The 12,199-nt window shown below is 48.0% G+C and overlaps 1 protein-coding gene across 2 annotated transcripts in view; it reads left to right on the forward strand.

Annotated features, from left to right (window-relative positions):
* KANK4 (KN motif and ankyrin repeat domains 4) overlaps nt 1-12,199 on the forward strand; it is a 91,252-nt gene that overhangs the window by 54,004 nt on the left and 25,049 nt on the right. For both annotated transcript variants that reach the window (XM_032137212.2, XM_032137213.2), the window contains 4 exons: nt 976-1,087; nt 3,692-3,910; nt 5,865-5,952; nt 9,507-9,726. In XM_032137212.2, the coding sequence (XP_031993103.1) occupies nt 976-1,087; nt 3,692-3,910; nt 5,865-5,952; nt 9,507-9,726 (639 nt within the window). The remainder of the gene's footprint in view (nt 1-975; nt 1,088-3,691; nt 3,911-5,864; nt 5,953-9,506; nt 9,727-12,199) is intronic.

A 12,199-nucleotide genomic window follows, 5' to 3' on the forward strand; every position in this document is an offset into this window, starting at 1 on the left:
CACCACATCCACCCAGAGGGGGCTGTTCTCATTTGCGTTGTGCAAAGGCAGTGTCTGGGGCCAAGAATGGCCCTGCTGCGTGGACCCCAGACCTCTTCCTGGGCTTTTGCATTCCTGTGTTCCTCTCTGGTTCTTGCACAGTAGAGGTTTTCTCTAGCCTGGTTTTGGAGGAGCATTATATTGATATCTGGTATAGTTCACTGAATATTTTCTCTGCATGCATGTGTGTGTGTACATGCGTGTGTGTGTACAGGGGCAGGAGATTGAGTGCTGCTCACATATGGAAATGGGCCCTTCGGCTGAGCAGCACTTCCTGTTGTAACAGATCAAACCCTCTTCACTGTTGGGTAAAGTGGAACCACATTTTGCTTTGCGGAGCAGCATGCGAGTCTGCTTGCTGCCACAAATCACACTTTGGCTGCTTTCTCATTGTTTCGGTGCTAGCTCTAGCATTCCCCGTTGGGAGCCGCCTCCCGTCCTGTTGAGCACAATGCAAGATCTGTGTCCTTGCTCGCGTATCTACTGTGAGCACGGTGTCATCACCACCCCCACAACCCTAGTGTCAATATGCACTTGTGAGCCAGGAAGGACAACTGAGGTGCCCTTGAGCAGAAGTGGGTGCTAGACCATGAGTCCAGAGGCCTACGTTCTGCTCCTGCACTGCCATTCACTGAGCAAGTCTGGGCCTCAGATTTCCCAGCTGTAAGACAGGGACAACAATGGCACCTACGCCACATGGTTCTTCATGCTCACCTAGAGGGGCGTTGTTAACAGAGACAGTTCTCCCGACATTGAGCAGAAAGCAAGGCTCCTCCAACAGGTCCCCAAAACATTGACTTACATGATCTGCTTCCCTGTCCCTCTTTACCTCTCCACACACCTGCAACCCTTGTCCCCTCAAAGCAATATCCTGGTTTTGCTACATTCCCATGCATCCCCAAGATCATTCTAACCTGTGATGTTGTGTCTGCCTAGAGATCTCCCCGTCGACCAGCCTTAAATCCATAATGAAAAAGAAAGACTATGGCTTCCGTGCAGGAGGTAATGGGACCAAAAAGAACCTTCAGTTTGTTGGGGTTAACGGTGGGTAAGCATCGCTTGTGAAGCTCAGACTGCCTTTCTTGCTACCTCTCCTGCTATTGTCCTTTGCACTCTCTTTTCCTAGCGGGAGGCATCTGGTTTTCATTCCTCTTCAAGGGAATTAATTTCAATGGCCCTTTAAAACTCCATCTCGGGTTTGCATGCATTTGGCTTCTTGCCAGCTGTGGTGGTCTGTTGAAACCTCTGCTTTTAATATGTCTTGGCTTTGGTCTTCCCCGGGGCCAGGACTCCAGGTGGCTTCTGGGAGTTTTGGGGGTATACGGGCCCTTAGAGGAAGACATTTAACCTGAACCATAAAACTGAAACTAGTACAAATTCTGTTAATTCGTGGAACTTCAAATTTCGTCCATTTAATTTTTTTCTTTCTTTAACTTCCTGCAAGCCAAACCCAACTGTTTGGGGATGAAGAAAAACAACTAGACTATTGACTTAGAACATGAACAAAACCTTATATATTCTATAGAATTGAATGTTTGATTTAGAATATTTTCTAAATCAGTCATTCAACAAACATTTATTAAATGCCAACAGTGCGCTCGGTCGTGGAGATTAAAAAGTCAAATAAATAAAGGTCCCTGCCTTTAGCTCACAGATAACAGAAGTAAAGATGAAATGCTGATGTGCTGAGATAAGTTCTGTTAGGCGAGGAAGCACAGGATGCTGTGGAAGCCCAAACCCTGAAGCCTGAGTTAAAAAAAAAAGAAAAGGAAAAGAAAAGAAAAAAAAAATGATGAACTGGGTGTCACAGGAGAGTTACTGTTCCCACTTCCACTAACATCTGACACGGGATCGTGTGCTTTCACAATTCATGTACAGAAAGGGAGAATCAGCCTAATCTCAAAGCCTAGTGTAGGTCATGTCTCTCCCCAGCTTAAATGCCCCCAATGGTCCCCAGTCTGCATCCAAACGTGGAAGAACCAAATCATGGCTCTGCCCAGCCTTAGCCCTTGCCACTGCCGTGCCTTCCCTCCCTCCAACGGGCTGAGGTCAGGCCCATCTCAGGGCCCTGGCACTTGCTGTTTCCTTGCTAAAGGCCTCCTCTCCTGGACATTCCTCAGCATTTGTTACTCCAGTACAGTGATTCTTAGCCTTCGTTACACGCTGGAAACCCCACAGGAGCTTTTAAAACATCCCAGTGTCTGGGTCCTTTCCCTGAACACTCTGGTTTAATTAGTCTGGGTGCAGTCCACATACTGGGAGTTCTAAATACCCTCAAATGATTCTAGTGTACCACTAAGGTTAGGAACTTCTGCTCTAATTAAAGTAGCCACTCCTCTTATTCTTCTATCCCATGGCTCCTTTTTTAAAATTTTATTCATTGTTTTTATCACTACCTGAATATAATATTTGTTTACATGTTCATTTTCAGACTCTACCTTCTAGAATATAAGCTCCACCAGGGCAGGGACTTTGGTATAGGATTTAGAACTGCGCCTGGCATACAGTAGGTGCTCAATAAATTCCTGTTGAATGAATAAGTGAACTTCCAGGCAAAGTTTTTATGCAAGCAGTTCCAAGATGAGCACTGTTTGGTAAATGTAATATGCCCTCCACTCTCTTAATCACTAACATGAAAGGTTGTTCCATGCATAATAGAGGAAGAAATGTCTGGGGTTTAAGTAAGACAGAATGCAAGCACACCAGGGAGCAGACTCAGTTTGCAAATCCATTGAGCACAGGGACTTTGTGTAGAGGCCACCATTCAGAGAAGGGTCCTTAGGGGGTTCAATGGAGGCCATGGCCACCAGTCCCTGTGGCTGTGTCCAATGGCCCAAGAACCTGAAAGCATCTTACCACCAGCATTCCCCATTAGGGATCTCCTGTTGAATATCAGTAGAGGAGTCAATAAATCTTCCAGGACTTTCCTCCATGGCCTCTGGTCTGCCAACTCAACAGAGTCACTTATGATTGAACGTAAGGGTCACTACCAGGAAAGAGGGCCACGAGTCAAGTGGCCTGTGCTCTCCTTTTTGCTGCTCCAAGCAATAGTTCAAACAGGCTGCAGCAAAGACAGGTAGGTGCTGTGTTGGGGTATCCCACGGAGCACTGGATGTAGGTGTGGAGGAGTTCGTGCCTTGCCAGGTGCAAGCTGGGCTGGAGCAGGCTGAAGGGAGGTCTCGGTCTCACCCAGAGTTGTGAAGATTTGCAGGCAACTTGGCGAACTCAGGGTGGGGGTGGGGATGTTTTGGCTGGAGTTGGGCCCCTCTCCGGACCTAACATTAGGATTCCACAAGCAAATGCTTCCATGAGAACGTTGGATGGCCTGTCTAGATCACCGAATGCATCAGCCAATGAGGGGACAGGCTGCTTGTGGGTTTGCTGCAATGAGCACAGTTAATTATTTTGACAATAAGCACAGTTAATTGAGTCTCCCCAAATAGCTTCTCTGCACCAGAGCCAGGGCCCTTTACTGCATGTCTTTCTGACACTAAGATTCCTGGGAGCCTGTCACCCTGCCGGCAGGTGTAGAGAGTGGGGGAGGAGATTAGCAAGCTGCAGAGTGTTACTCGAGGCCCACCCAGCTCTCACTGGTGTTGACACGGTTACTGGGCAGGAAAGACAGGACGAGTGATCTTTGTTTCCTACCCAGGTATGAGACCACCTCAAGTGAGGAGACCAGCGGTGAGGACAGCTCCCCAGAGGACTTGTCTGACAGCGAGGCTGAGAAGAAGTGTGACGGCCCAGATCACAAGCACGTCAAAGATGCCCACCTCACCTGCGAGGCTGGGCAGGGCATCCCCGAGGGCACCTGCCATGCTGCCCAGGAAAGTGGGCCTGGGGAAGAAGTCCCCTACTCCAAGGCCGAGAGGTGAGCAAATGGACACAAATGCGGGCACTTGTTCCTCTGAAAAAGGTCAAGGGCGTATATCTACCCGTTCATGCGATCATTTTGTTCATTCATGTACCCATCCATTTGCCAGTGTTGTTTAAGTCTCTGTTTCATGCCCACACTGTGCACTGGTTGAATGAAGTAGATATATGGCTCCTGCTTTCGTGGGATGTACTGTCACAGCCGATATCTACCTGTAAAGTCAACATTTACCTAGCGCTGAAACTGTGAAGGACTTTACAAGTATTATCCTATATACCACTTCCAACAGTCCTGCAGGGCGGAAGTTATTGTGACCTCCCCACTCTACAGTTGTGGAAACAGAGACTTAGGGAAGTGCGGGGACGCGGCTAGCAGAGCAGGGACCCCAGCCTCAGTCCTTCTCATTGTTACCCATAAGCTTTTCTGCCTGTCCTGTTGACCATGCTGGCCTTTAAAGTGATGTGTCTTTTTTTTTTTTTTTTTGAGATGGAGTCTTGCACTGTTGCCCGGACTGGAGTGAAGTGGTGCAATCTCAGCTCACTGCAACCTCTGCCTCTCGGGTTCAAGTGATTCTCCTGCCTCAGCCTCCCGGGTAGCTGGGACTACAGGCGCTCACCACCATCCCCAGCTATTTTTTTGTATTTTTAGTAGAGACGGGGTTTCACTATGTTGGCCAGGCTGATCTTGAACGCCTGACCTCGTGATCCACCCGCCTCGGCCTCCCAAAGTGCTGGGATTACAGGCGTGAGCCACCGCACCTGGCCAGTGATGTGTCTTTTAAAGTGATGGGAGCAGCCAGGCACATGGCTTACAGCTGTAATCCCAGCACTTTGAAAGGCTGAGGTGGGAGGATCCCTTGAGGTTAGGAGTTCAAGCCCAGCCTGGGCAACAGAGCAAGACTCTGTCTCTATTTTAGTTAAAATATTATTTTTTTAAGAAGAAATAATAAAAGTAAAGTGATGGGAGGTCATACGGGAGGAAAAGAAGAGCACTGCCTTTGGAGTCAGGCATACCTGGACTCAATTCCTGCCTCTGCCACAGTGTTACTTTAGGCAAAGTCCTTGAGCTGTGGTTGCCTCAGTTTCCTCATCTGTCAAATGTGCATAATAGCAACCTGATAGGTTTGATTGAGAACTACATGAGAAAAAGCAAGTAAATGCCTATCACAGCGCCTCCCACATAGTAGGCTCTCAGTAAGTGGTAGAAACAAGACGGTTATTATCATTATCATCACTATCACCATCTCCAACCTGGCTGCTGGAGGAATGGTAAACAGTGAACGGGAGCCGATTGTCACCCAGGTCACGGCTGCTCCAACGTGGCAGCACGATAAGGATGGGCCAAGTGAGTCGGCTTCTTTGTGTCCAGCGCCCTTAAGCCTCACCTGAGGCCTCTTGGTGTTGAGGCTGCCTTCAGACCAACACGGGAAGAGTGCTTGTCACTGTGGACACCCCAGCTTCAACGAGTCTCATATTACTGACTCTGCTAGTACTTATGGTGTCCTTCATGGAAGAATAACCTGAAGAAATTTTCTGGTATGGATTGGATTCTTTGATTTTTTTTTTTCCAGTCACCCAGGCAGAAAATGTTTGGTCCAAAGTCAGAAAGACAGGCCTCCCCTTCCCAGCATGCCAGGAAACGCAGTCGGGCCTGTCCACCACCCCCTACCACGACCCGCACCTAAATGCTTTGCTTATCGGCCCCAGCCCCTGGCAAAAGCAGGATTAAATGGGCAACACACTTGGCTCATCTTCAGAAGTGTTCAGAAGCCAAGTCACACCGGCACACACCGTGGTCACTCCAGATTTCTGAAGCTCGCCCCCTCCTAGGGCAGTTGCCCAGTTTGGATTTTTGAGCTGCTGAGATGTGAAAGAGGAGGAGAGTGAAAGTCTTGTTTATCAACATGAAGAATGATTATATAAATATGTGTATATATATTTGTTTTATTTAGATATAAACCCTCAGAAGAATTTCTTAATGCATGCCGGGCACTGAGCCAGCATCTGCCAGAAACTGGGACCACCACGGACCAGCTCTTGGTACTCTAATTTTTCATTGTCATGTAAAGATTTCCCTTCTGTTTAAGACGTTAGCTCTGCCAGGGTGACTTTGGTCCCATTCAGTGGTGTGAGGCAGGCAGTGGTGTGAGTGTGCAGTGGTGTGAGTATGCAGTTTACAATGTGAGGCAGTAGTATGGGTGTGCAGTGATGTGAATGATGTGAGTGTGCTATGTGAGGCAGCGATGTGAGTGTGCAGCGATGTGAGTGGTGTGAGTGTGCAGTGTGAGGCAGTGGTGTGAATACAGTGGTGTGAGTGTACAGTGCAGTGTGAGGCAGTGGTGTGAGTGTGCAGTGGTGTGAGTGGTGTGAGTATACAGTGCACAGTGTGAGGCAGTGGTGTGAGTGTGCAGTGGTGTGAGTAGTGTGAGTGTACGGTGCACAGTGTGAGGCAGTGGTGTGAGTGTGCAGTGGTGTGAGTGGTGTGAGTGTACAGTGCACAGTGTGAGGCAGTGGTGTGAGTGTGCAGTGGTGTGAGTGTACGGTGCACAGTGTGAGGCAGTGGTGTGAGTGTGCAGTGGTGTGAGTGGTGTGAGTGGTGTGAGTGCACAGTGTGAGGCAGTGGTGTGAGTATGCAGGCCAGGGCCCATTTCCTCTGGGTGTTCTCTCCTTTACCCAAGCACGGCTGTCTGAAGTGATGGGTCACGCTGAGGAAGTGGAGCCCGTGGATATGCACAACAAAGCAGGCCGGGGTCTCAGAGGCACTTCCCACGTGTCATTAGGCAATGCACCATGAGTGTCTGTCATCAAACTCTGTGGCTTAGGCTCACGATGGCCCTGTGGTTTGAGAGGACTGTGGGCAGAGTGTGAAAAGCATGTAGAATGGGAACTGAAGGTTCTATTCCCAGGACCCTCATCTGTGAGATATTGGGCGAGTCAGTTCGATGCTCAGGGCCTCTGTGTTTCTTCATCAATAAAATGAAGGTGGGGGTGGCATGTCTGCATTCCTCTCAAACCCTGACGTTTAATTCTGTAGTCATTACTGTTTTTCTTGAAGTGTACCTCTGGGTCAAGAGACTGAAAACAAAAAAATACGCATTTGCTCCTTCACACCTTCATGGCTTACAGAGATTTAAACACATAGTGATTCTACTTTTAATCAAGGGATATTGGCACAGACACATTTTCCCAAGTTATGAGAGCAGCTGTAAGACCCATGGTGGAATAACCCGTAAGCGTTTTTAAAAGCCATTTTGCTCTCCTTTGCAAAAGAGCCCTAGAAGTAAAAACGATCAATTCATCAGTGTTTATTTCTTACCCAACTCGTTTTTGTTATTTTATCTTAGCTGATTTGGCAAATAGTTGTTCCCTAAAGAACCAATACGTAGGGCCAGGGCCAGTGTCTCACGCCTGTAATCCCAGTACTTTGGGAGGCCAAGGCAGGTGGATCACTTGAGCCCAGGAGTTTGAGACCAGCCTGGGCAATATGGCAAAACCCTGTCTCTATAAAAAATTACAAAAAATTAGCCTGGCGTGGTGGCACGCGCCTGTAGTCCCAGCTACTCAGAGGCTGAGGTGGGAGAATCACCTGAGCCCCAGAGGTTGAGGCTGCAGTGAGCTGTGATTGCACCACTACACTCCAGCCTTAGCGCTGGAGTGAGATCCTGTCACAAAAACAGAGAAAGAGAAAAAAAAAAAAAGAACCAATATGTGATGCGGATGTTGATCAAAACTCCTGTCACTTATTCTTAATTGAATTATTGAACTAAGGTCTTTCTTAGCTCTTCATTCAAAATCCACCACTCAGCTGGGCGCAGTGGCTCATGCCTGTAATCCCAGCACTTTGGGAGGCCGAGATGGATGGATCACCTGAGGTCAGGAGTTCAAGCCCAGGCTGGCCAACATGGCAAAACCCTGTCTCTACTAAAATACAAAAATTAGCTGGGTGTGGTGGCCTGCGCCTGTAATCCCAGCTACTTGGGAGGCTGAGGCAGGAGAATTGCTTGAACCCAGGAGGTGGAGGTCGCAGCAAGCTGAGAACATGCAACTGCACTCCAGCCTGGGCCACAGAGCGAGACTGTCTCAAAAGAAAGCAACCAACCAAACGAACAAAAACAAAAAACAAAATCCACCCCTGTGTTCCTTAATATTAGGATCTTTCTCCAGATTTTCTTGAAGATCCCATGGGTAAAGGAGATACTCTGATTTATAAAAGTGTTTCAGCCACAAAAGATTCCGCTGATTCTGCCCTAGAAAAGTGATCAGAGGATATGCAAGCCGGGCACCACACCCATGTTAGGATCACAGCACCGGATACTGTCTCCCTTGCCCCCACCTTAGAGGAAGAAGCAGGTGTGTAAGGACCTCACTCTGTACGGCCATGGAAGGTAAGGGGCCAGCCCCCTCTTACTCCCATTTTATAATAGGACAAGTAAGGATCAGAAAGGTTATATGACTTCCCAGGTCCCACAGCTGAGCCAGGGATTTTTATTTATTTTTATTTTTATTTATTTATTTTTTAATTTGAGACGGAGTTTCGCTCTTGTTGCCCAGGCTGGAGTGCAGTGGTGCACTCACACGCAACCTCCACCTCCCAGGTTCAAGCGATTCTCCTGCCTCAGCCTCCTGAGTAGCTGGGATTACAGGCATGCGCCACCATGCCCGGATAATTTTGTATTTTTAGTAGAGACATGGTTTCTCCATGTTGGTCAGGCTGGTCTTGAACTCCCGACCTCAGGTGATATGCCCGCCTTGGCCTCCCAAAGTGTTGGGATTACAGGTTTGAGCTGCCATGCCCGGCCGAGCCAGGGATTAAACTGTGTCACATCGATTCAGTGACTCCCAAGTCTAGGACTCTTCCCGGCATGAGTATGAAATCATTTATCATAATCACTTCTCAATAGCTTCTCCTCCCCATTAGGTAAATACCCTTTAAACACTGAGCTCATATCACACACAGAGTTGATGTCATTGGCTCTGGAACTCTTCTCGTTCATGGTCCCAGAGGAGCTGAATGCTGCAGATAGCAAGGGTCCTGCCATGGGTTCTTAAACCATTTATTCTCAAGGTCCTTGCAAAGCTTAAAAGCCAAACACGTCAAGCACACCTGTTTGGGTTTTATTTCAAGCATAAATGGGGATGTTGTTTGCCTTCGCACTCATGTTTCCCATTAGTAAGATATTTCGATTTTCCAGCTATGCCTATTAAACACACGCAGGTGTCCTAGTAGTCTGGGGCAAGGTCAGTGTGGGCTAGCTGGGTGAGGGGGAAGGAGAGGGCCTTTGTAATTGTGCGCATACCAGGGGTGTGAGCTAAACTTCCTGCAGACTCAAACTTTTTCCAGTTAAGTGCCTTGTTGCTGGTTACTAGGCCGTCCTCCCGGTCTTCCTTTCCACTCCCAGAGGGGGCTGATCGCACAAGTACAAAGTATGTTGCTGCGTTCCTAACCCCACCAGCTCTGAGCCCTTCAGGAATAAATCACATGGCAAGCTGGAGGGAGCCGAAGGGACAGAGGCCAAAGCTGCCTTTCCTTGTGTAAGGGAGGAACTCTTGCTGGCCGGGGAACCTCTTGGAATCGGTCTGTTTTGCGGTTCCAGAGGCAAAGCTTGAACACCGTCAGTCAAGAGTGGTTCCGCGTCTCCAGCCGGAAGTCGTCTAGCCCTGCCGTGGTGGCCTCCTACCTCCGCGAGGTCCAGCCTCACTCCCCACACTTCCTGAAGCTGCTTGTCAACTTGGCCGATCGCAACGGGAACACGGCCCTTCACTACAGCGTGTCCCACTCCAACTTCTCCATCGCGAAGCTGCTGCTGGAGACAGGTCAGAAGTGGTTGCATTCATACAATCTGGGTCCCTCCTTGAAGAGCAGGGCAATTTTTAAAATTTTTCTCAAAAATTTCAATAGCTTTAAAGGTACAAGTGGTCTTTGGTTACATGGATGAATTGTACAGTGGTGAAGTCTGGTCTTGTAGTATACCCATCACCCAAACAGTGTACGTGGTACCCAATAGGCAGCTTTTCCTCACTGCCTTCTGCCCTCCCCTCTTCTGACTCTGTGGTAGAATTGTCCATTATGCCACTCTGTATGTCTTCGTGTACCTGTGGCTTAGCTCCCACTTATAATGAGAACATGCAGTATTTGGTGTTCAATTCTTGAGTTACTTCACTTAGAATAATGGCCTCCAGTTCCATCCAAATTGCTGCAAAAGACATTGTTTTGTTCTTTTTCCTGGCTGAGTAGTATTCTGTGGAATGTATTTATGTGTGTCTGTGCATACATGTATATATAACATTGTATTATATGTATATGTATGTATATATTATATATTTATTTTATATATAGATAACATTTTCCTTATCCACTCATCGGTTGATGGGCATTTAGGTTGATTCCATGTCTTTGCCGTTGTGAATTGTGCTGTGATAGCATATAAATGCAGGTGTCTTTTTGATAGAATGACTTGAAGGGCAATTCTTGTACCACATTTCTTTCTGGCAAGGAAATGCTTCACTGTTGAAAGTTCCCTCTGTGTTCCAGGAACTGGACTAGACCACTTTGCCTGTGTTTGCCTCGTTTGTTCTTCACAGCATTCCTGTGATGTGGGTATTGTTCTCATGTTGCAGCTAAGGAAACTGAGTCTCAAGAGTTATAAAACTTGCTCAGGTTACAGTGTTGGTCAAGGGTAGAGTCAGGTTTTATACTCAGTCTGTCCACCTCCAGAGCTATATACCATACTGCCTCTAGGGAAAATGGCATTTTCCCATCTTCAGAAGATGCTTTTTAACAAAGGTCATGGCTCCATTTGACCAATTTGACTCAACTTGATTCATTCATCTTTCATCAGATATTTATTCACTACACATGAGATCCATACTGGCTACTACCAGGGATGCAAAGGTGAGCCAGGTGAGCCCTCTGCTTCCTGGCAGCTCACAGCCTAGCAATTGGGATGGAGCTGGATGGTGGCTCATGAAAGAGAGATAGAGAATGTGATTTAGGAACTGAAATGAGAGCGTGTCTAGTTTAGGGAGTGGCAAAGGTGCACTGGAGCAGGTAGGGCTCCAGCAGGCAGGCAGTCTTCCGGGCAGAAGGAACTCCATGGAGGTTAGACAGGGAAAAATGCCTGGAGACCAGAAAGCTTCTAGTTTGGATGGGATGGGAGTTAAGGTTGGAAGGGTGAGTTGGAGCCACCACATGGAGAAATGGAGGACCTGGGGTGCCAGGCTGAACCCTGCTTGGAAGGTCCCAGGAAGTCAGTGCAGGTTTTTTTGTAGGAAACTCCATAACCAGGGTAATTCTCTAAAAGAGTCATTTGACAGTAGGGGTGGGTTAGTGAAGGGAGCAGGAGAGGAGGTGGCAGGGCAGACAGGAGGCCATTGCAGAGGTCCACAGAGAGGTAGTGAGGGCTTTAATAGGTGAGGATGGTAGGAACCAAACAGCAAAAAGCCATTGGGAGGTCAGGCATGGTGGCTCACGCCTGTAATCCCAGCACTTTGGGAGGCTGAGGCAGGCAGATTACTTGAGGTCAGGAGTTCAAGACCAGCCTGGCCAACATGGCAAAACCCTGTCTCTACTAAAAATACAAAAAAAAAAAAAAATTAGCTGGGCATGGTGGCGTGCACCTGTAATCTCAGCTACTATGGGTGCTAAGGCAGGAGAATCGCTTGAACCCAGGAGGCGGAGGTTGCAGTGAGCCGAGATCACGCCACTGCACTCCAGCCTCCAGAGCAACAGAGCTCCAGCAACAGAGCAAAACTCTATCTCAAAAAAAAAAAAAAAAAAAAAAAAAAAAGGCTGGGCACGGTGGCTCATGCCTGTAATCCCAGCACTTTGGGAGGCCGAAGCAGGTGGATCATTTGAGGTCAGAAATTCAAGACCAGCCTGGCCAACATGGTGAAACCCTGTCTCTATTAAAAATACAAAAATTAGCTGGGTGGTAGTGACGCATGCCTGTAATCCTAGCTACTCAGGATGCTGAAGCAGGAGAATCGCTTGAGCATGGGGTGGGTGGAGGTTTCAGTGAGCCGAGATAGTGCCACTGCACTCCAGCCTGCACAACAGAGTGAGACCCTGTCTCAAAAGAAAAAAAAAAAAAAAAAGCCATTGGGAAGGTAGTGCCCGACTGGTGAGGTGAGTTGGAGCTTTCTGTCAAGCCTGGATGGTTGAGAAGACAGTGGGCTGCAGGAGGAGAAGGACCAAATGTGGAGGAAGCAGAAAGGATAATTCAGTTTGGGGCAGATTTTTAGTTTCTAATGGGTGATCTCTGTGGAGATGTGCAAAGGCTATTGAGAA

This window comes from Hylobates moloch, unplaced genomic scaffold (genome assembly GCF_009828535.3).
Source record: "Hylobates moloch isolate HMO894 unplaced genomic scaffold, HMol_V3 SCAFFOLD_18, whole genome shotgun sequence".
Taxonomy (NCBI): domain Eukaryota; kingdom Metazoa; phylum Chordata; class Mammalia; order Primates; family Hylobatidae; genus Hylobates; species Hylobates moloch.